The sequence below is a fragment of the Varroa jacobsoni genome, unplaced genomic scaffold, assembly GCF_002532875.2.
Source record: "Varroa jacobsoni isolate VJ856 unplaced genomic scaffold, vjacob_1.0 scaffold_1414, whole genome shotgun sequence".
NCBI lineage: Eukaryota > Metazoa > Arthropoda > Arachnida > Mesostigmata > Varroidae > Varroa > Varroa jacobsoni.
The window spans coordinates 35,574-42,783 of record NW_019214316.1 but is presented as its reverse complement, the minus strand read 5'-3'; the positions used below and the strand labels follow the sequence as shown (position 1 = coordinate 42,783).

The 7,210-nt window shown below is 42.1% G+C and overlaps 2 protein-coding genes and 1 non-coding gene across 7 annotated transcripts in view; 1 reads left to right on the top strand and 2 right to left on the bottom strand.

Annotated features, from left to right (window-relative positions):
• The first annotated feature begins 321 nt into the window (after positions 1-321).
• LOC111269789 (uncharacterized) overlaps positions 322-7,210 on the top strand; it is an 11,553-nt gene continuing 4,664 nt past the window's right edge. Inside the window, exons 1-6 of the mRNA XM_022849613.2 lie at positions 322-1,404; positions 3,219-3,360; positions 5,253-5,644; positions 5,828-5,962; positions 6,088-6,395; positions 6,767-6,929. Of these exons, the coding sequence (XP_022705348.1) occupies positions 1,390-1,404; positions 3,219-3,360; positions 5,253-5,644; positions 5,828-5,962; positions 6,088-6,395; positions 6,767-6,929 (1,155 nt within the window). The 5' untranslated portion in view covers positions 322-1,389. The remainder of the gene's footprint in view (positions 1,405-3,218; positions 3,361-5,252; positions 5,645-5,827; positions 5,963-6,087; positions 6,396-6,766; positions 6,930-7,210) is intronic.
• Positions 2,313-2,385, bottom strand: TRNAR-UCG (transfer RNA arginine (anticodon UCG)). The gene has a single exon. It is a non-coding gene; the product is annotated as a tRNA-Arg (tRNA).
• Positions 2,849-7,210, bottom strand: part of LOC111269790 (bone morphogenetic protein 1) — a 16,052-nt gene continuing 11,690 nt past the window's right edge. For 4 of the 5 annotated variants that reach the window (XR_015314690.1, XR_015314691.1, XR_015314693.1 and 1 more), the window contains one exon: positions 2,849-3,497. The gene's annotated coding sequence lies outside the window, so the exon portion shown is untranslated. The remainder of the gene's footprint in view (positions 3,498-7,210) is intronic. The other variant, XR_015314692.1, reaches the window with a different exon arrangement.

The following is a 7,210-nucleotide window of genomic DNA, read 5'->3' as shown; positions in this document are numbered from 1 at the left end:
ACTGAGAAAAAATCTTTTCATCTCGAGACTTCCTGGCTGCGTTAAGCCCATTTCAAAAGTTTTTTTTTGTTTAATTCAAAGGCCTCAAACATACATAAATGCTCATAAAATTTAAAATTCTTCGCATGATTTTATTAAATGTCAACAGAGCCACTAATAAACAGTATTTTAGGATTGTAACTATCCGGCCAAAAAAAGTTCGAAAATATTTTGAGTTTAGCCTTCGGTGCCGCCAATGTATATTGCTCCACTCGGCTGTAAGCGTTACCCGATGCGTTCATTTATTGCGAATGAAGCTCTAGAACCGGGCCTAGCAGACGACACTTACAACAACCATAACAACAACAACAACAACAACAGCAGCAGCAGCAGCAGCATTTCTGGTAGTAGCGTAACACACTTGTTAGCTACGTGTAGAATGCAGTGACCATCTAGTTGCTTGAGCGCCATCTAGGAAGCCCCTGTGAGCTGGGGGACGATCGAGAGACTTCACGGGAATAGAAGAACGGCCTGTCCGGTGCCTGTGTTGGTTGCCCGTTCTGCTGCTTTGCTGTACGCTCTGCTGTTATTATTATTGTTGTCGTCTTTCGCCTCGATTTGCCTGCCGCCACCGCCGCTGCTGGCGCCGACCGACAATGGTGTGCGTTTCGCGCTCCGTTCCATGAGCGCCAGCTCTGCGAAACTGTGGGACATAGGAGCTACCTGTGCAGTGTAGTGCGTCCTGCGAACTGGATGCTGGCTGGCGGTAGGTAGGTCGACAAGATCACATCAAAAGTTATATCAAAAGTAATAACAACCCCGATTATCTATCAGCGTTCGTACCGTTTCGTCGTATATTGAGCTCGCGATACTTGCTGTGCTTGTTCTTGTTTGGATAAGTGTGTCTGATTGTGCGCAATCAAGTGGAATCACCCTCTGCGAAGCGACGGCCAGCTAATGTGTGAACGTGTCGACAGCGTGTTGTTATACGTCGTTTATTGTACACCACGCAGAAAGATTCAGAAAGAGAAAACCGTTTCTGGTTGTCGTTTTGTTTCGTGAACTGTTTCTGTTGCTGGTGCTGATTCTTCGTTTGCCAGTGTCACCCTATTTGCTACTGCGATCACCACTGCTGTTTCGTTGTCAACGCTGCGGCCGTCTCGATTGACCACCGTCAGCGGCCACTTACCCAGCAACTGCGGCTATCCGGCCATGTCTTCTCGGCAGTGTATGCGCACAACAACAACAACAACAACAACGACAACGCCAACAACAACGACGACGACAACGACGACGACGGCGGCGGCGGCGGCGACAACAACAACAGCAACAACAACAACCACCTTCTACAATAGGGAGTCGGTGATCTTATCTGGTGTGTGAAATATAGAAAGTGAAGCCCGCGGCCGGATGTTAGCGCCAAGGGTAGGTATCTGATCCACAATTGCACTAGTCCTACAGTTTTCATTACCTGTACTGTTACAGAAATCATCATAGGAACATCTCATCATCTCGTTGGTTTGTTTCTTTTGCCAGCGCTTCTAATGAGCGCTAAATTCGTGTGCGTCTCAGCAGACGCCGCTAGCAGGGGGTAAGAAATGGTTCTGCCGAGTTAGGACATATTGTTGACGAAGGCCCGTCTGGCTATTATGGCTAATGCCAGCACAGCGGGTAATGTTAATATTGTAACTAAACCAGCGCAACCCCCACGATCACATGGCTGCCGTGCCGTATCCGCATGTATCTAGTTAGATGAGTATGTCTCGGTGGGGGTACCGAAATGGCGGGCGGCGGTCTGCTCCGACAACACAATAGAGCAACGCAAGCGAGCGATACTGGGGAGATGCTTTCCGTTAGAGCAAACATCGCGCAGTCATGCCCCCCCAATGAAAAAGGAATATTATACAAAAACAAGTTAGGGTTTAAGAAAACAGCTGACTATTTTTTAAACTTGAAACAAGTGGTAGCACCCTCCCAGTAATTGTATTTATGCTTCAGTGTGCAGGCCGCTTGTAGGGCGTAATATTGTCGGAAAACCTTTGAGAGCAATAGGCAACTTAGCATTTATGCTTATTGCCGTCACTCGTTTTTCTTATATCTCATGGTATTTTTAATTCATTAATGAAATGCAGAGGTTAATCTGATTAATATAAGGCCCGCATTGATTGGAAAATTACTACACGGGACTACCACATTGACTGCATATGATTAAATGATCTCGAAAACTATGTATAGAGTTAGTAGGATTATTATAGTATAGTATTATTGTAGTACCTGATCCCTATTATTTAGTACTATCGAAAAAAGTAAGATATCAAAAAATAAAAAAGTACCGTCCTCGACAGGACTCGAACCTGCAATCTTCTGATTCGAAGTCAGACGCCTTATCCATTAGGCCACGAGGACTTATGATATATCAGACAATCTACTGGTAGGAGCTGCAGTATTGAGAAAGCTACAAATAGCGATACCGTTAGCTTTTAAGTGTGTTATAACACAATTTCATTATTCGAAGTTTTAAACTTATTTCGATTTTGCATGTGCCTAGAAGGACAGTTAATTTACTGGAGGTCATTATTATAGGTTGGCATGATCGGACATATTTTTAAAACTGGAGTAACATAATGCCAGTGCAATTTTCAATGTTCGTCTATAATTGGCGGTCTACGTTAATAAGCTGGTGCTTTTATTCCGAAAAAAATTCTCCTAATCGGTGTGAAACCGCCTTGCAATTAGCTATCGGGGAAAACTGAATTTAACATGAATTCAAATGTATTCAGTGAGTTAATGAAAAACAGAATAATACGTAGTACATTAATTATTAGGTTTGCCGATACTACATAATTAAATAAAACAAAATGGGAAAAAATCAGTGTTTTTAATGAGATTATTTTATTTGCGAAAACTGGAAGACTTATGGAATTAGCTCTTGTTGAGATTAATGTTTCACTAATTTTATTAATGTTTCATTAATTGGTTTACCTTACATCAATGTATGTAAATATAATAAAAGCTGAAATAACCTATTTGAAATGCAGACCTATGTATAGGTCTGCATTTCAAATAGGTTGTATGTATATTAATGCAGTTCTATTCGTCAGCAAAATGATCCAAGAAAGTACTTTCTATCTGATTTAGAGCTGTTCACTTCATGGGCTTATTGTAGCAAAGGACATTCGTCATTCTGAGATACTGATGTGCCGTTGCCGTTGTACTGTTCCCTCTATAATGTTTAATAGTTTCAGCTAGAGGTCGGCAGTCGCTTGGAGCTTGAGGAGGCCGGCGTATGGTATCCAGTTCGCGTGATCCGTACAGATTCCGACAGAGTCTTGGTGCATTTCGAGGGCTGGAGTCCACGACACGACCGATGGATTGATCGAGGTATGCGTCCACGTCTCTTGTGCTGCTTCCTTTTCACCGAACGCAGCTGCGGTCCTGATGTCAGCAGTAACACAGCTTGAATAAGTTAACCATAAGATGAAACTTCCACGATCGTTACGCTGACTTCATGTTATAACCTGATACATTAAATATATAAGCACATTTATTACGAAGTTCCTTTTCTTCCGTGATCGAAGTATGATTACTTATTTCTCACCAGTCGGTTAGAGATTTGAACTCAACAAAAACTATTTTTATTCGGTAGTGTCCAGTAATTAAAGCTAAAGCTAAACCTGTTTCAGCTGGACACTGGGTCAACGAAGAACAGAAGGCATTTGTAATCTCTAATCAACTTTGTTAAGCGTAAACGTTTTTTTGAATCTAGATTATTACGACAGCGACGGTAATGTTACTTAGTAACTAGTAACAGCACCTTTATACCTGCATGATTACGAACGACACCTGTCGGATACTATCCATATAGTGCACCAATGGTTGAAAAAAAGTACTAGCTAACCAGTGCTACTACTACTGGACACTTTTCTCAGAACTATCATAAACACTGCAGTACGAGACCAAATGAACGGTGACTCAAAATGGCGTAATTTTCATTGTTAATTGTGATCAGATTTTGTTAAGAAATAGTAACAAAATCCTCAAAGTTGTGCCGCAACAATGATTATTATGAGCTACAATGAGGACATTGTTATCTCCTTCAATTTGTGAATTTTACAACTCAGTCTGGCCGTGCCTTGTGCATTCATTCGCTTAGTTTTTATGGCATGCCCACATTATTGCATTTCTTGCTGGCTTCTGCATCCATTTACCTAGCTAAAACTCGATCAATGAACATCCTATAACGTCGCGTGCGTGCATTATGGATGTGCGCTCTGCTGGGTCGCGAGAGAACTGTATTCTTCGCTGTTGTCTTACGTTACCGCTTTGCAGCTGTGCGATTTATTTTCTAAATTCTATTACCATTGTAAATTGTGGATTAATCTCGTCAGTGTTGAACTTAGTTGCACAGTTTTATCGTACGACCCGATACCTGTATTTTTCATGAGCCCACTCTTCCCTTTTCCTGTAGCCTGTTGAGTCAATTACAGGTAGCAGTCAACTCTAGCTAAGACAAACCTTCCTTTCTACTGATGGGCTCCGTGTTTGTTGTTGTTGTTTTCGCTCCTAGGTGATTTTTATGCTGGCAAAGAAGCCAAGCGGCCTCCATACCTAATAGTCATCAGTACTAAGGGTAAAACAAATACAGTTTAACTAGCGCCACCTGCCGGCAATTGTAACTGTAACAATACCAGCCAGGCTCTTTTCAAAGAAAGGGAGGTAAAAGGAGGGGATGGGTAAAGGCCAGAAAGATCGTACACATGAAGGTCGTGTAGCTACAAGGTCAAGTGCACTCACGTCATGGCTTACATAATAATGAAGTCGAAAGAGATTCATTAGTCAGAGGTTGTGAGATTCTTCATGCCGAAGGCTGGCCAAAATGAAATATTACCCTCTCATATATATACATAGAGAGATCTGCAGTTACAAAGAAGAATGCACTTCCACGCGTGCCATCATTGGTTTGGCCTCACCGCGCCGCCTGATGGCCGTGCGGCCAGTCGCTTTAACAGTAGCCCGATTGTTGTTGCGGCTACTCAGCATTGGTTAGACTGCATACAACTGATGTACTGCTATGGATAGATTTTGTGGTAGCCGCTTTTTCTGGTCGCTGAGATTATGAACGAATAGCAGAAAGAACAATACGCCAACGGTGACGGTGACATATTTCGTGGTATCGTTGGCCTAGCCGTTTTCTGCGGCCCCTTTTACATCTACGAAAACCGATTTGATCAATGTCATGAACAAAAGCAATTCGATTACTACTGTATTTACAGAAAGCAGAAATATTCGAGGAAGGCGACGACAGATGATGACCCGGAAGAAGCGCTCGGCAGTCCCGTCAGCGCCTACCAGTGAAGATGAAACCAAGAGTAAGGACAAAGATCGGGACAAGGAAAAAGAGAAAGACAAAAACAGTACAGCAATAACTGCGGCGCCACGTGAGCGACGATCGACAACAGCGGCGGCCTCGGCAGCAACAGCTGCAGCAGCCCAAAATCAATCATTTGATAACACTGCGAAGGATAAAGATAACGGCAGGGAGCCCAGCAATAGTAATAAGGAAAGTCGCACGGGAGGTGGATCAACTACGCGGACGAGCAGTGGTGCATCCCAGCGAAGACTGAGTGGCCTCATCGGTAATCGTCGATCAGGACAACAGCTGAAGGTTGGTCCATTGGTTAAATAAATAATACTGTAACGCAATGTTCGTAACGCAAATATGGGATAATAATTGTTATAATAATTAGTGGTCTGCGTTACCGAAGTTTAATTGCCAGTTGCCCATAGTATTCGTAACTGATCGTTGTACATTCGAAATTATCGATGTGTCTGTTGTCGTAATTGTTAGGTTGGAGGAGTGTTCCGAGCAGGAATTCGACGAACTCCTAGAAAATCAATAGATCAAGTCCAGGAAAAGGAAAAAGAACTTTCACCTTCAAAGGAAAAGGATACCAAGGACGCGCTATCTGCTCAGAATGATAAGGTGAAGTATATTTTGTAATACTTGTTATCCTACGTTAGATGTCAGTCAGCTGTTTTATGCATTCTGTCGTATTATTCAAGTAACTACTAGGAAGCATGATAATAACGATATTTTTACTATGGAAGGCTCGACTACACGATTCAAAAGATTCGAGGGCTACGAGACCTATGCCCGAGGCACAGATCACAGTTAATCCACCAACCACTGCACCGCCGGTTGGCTGGGCCTACGAAGTAGTCACGAAGGCAGAGGATCTTGTTCCAAAGAAGGCCTTCACGATTAATGAAGACCACAATGAATTTAAATGTTCCCGTCCAAACTGTAATAAAAGCTTTCGTAAAGAGAAGCTCCTTGCAAGCCATCTTAAGCATTATCATAATCTTCCCGAGACGGGTGAATTATCCCAACAAAAGCCTCAGTCACCAAAACGCGGGTAAGTATTCTATATGTTTGGTGGGGTTGTCAAGTCACGTTTATAGATTTCTGTTAACAAGGGTTCCATATGACTATTCAGAGATCAGACTTGTAGATCTATTCTGTAAACAAATTGATTGGAGAAGTTAAATCTTCGATAATCTGTTATCTTAAATGCATGTAAACCTAGTACAAAGTTAGTATAATTTAGGTGCCTACTCATAAGACGCGAGTAAATAAATAAAAAGGGAAACGTATGCAAGCCACTGAGGCTCAGCCTAGCAATTATATTTTATTGATCGATATCTGGCAATATTTACAAGTTTATTTTACATCCACATTGCAAGGTATCGCTGAATGCTTTGGACAACTTTGCACTTTTGTTTGCAGAGCTAACGAAGCAAGCTCAAGTGAAGATCAGCCTGCCGCCAAACGACGTAGGGGGCGAAGAAGCCGAAACGAAATCGAAGAGGCTTTGCGAAATAAGGAACAGCAGGAAGCGATTGCCAAGGCTAAACAAGCACAGTCCGGGATAGGAGCATCCGCTAAGGAGGTACGTAAGAAAAATATTCTTTAGATTACTAAGTAATAGTTGACATAATGATCAATAATCGAGGAAACTGCAAATTGTTTTACCAGCTCTTCTCTACTTATATTTTTCTGTATTTTGGCTGTTAGTAAGTTAAAGCGTATATACCGATTAAAGTATTTCCAAACAACTGGATGCCAAAGATCAGCTGAACAAGAATCCACGTTTAGCACTGCTTTCTTGTAAATATATATTTTAGATAAATCTGTTGGTGTGGATTCATGACCTGGGTCAAGATTATATAT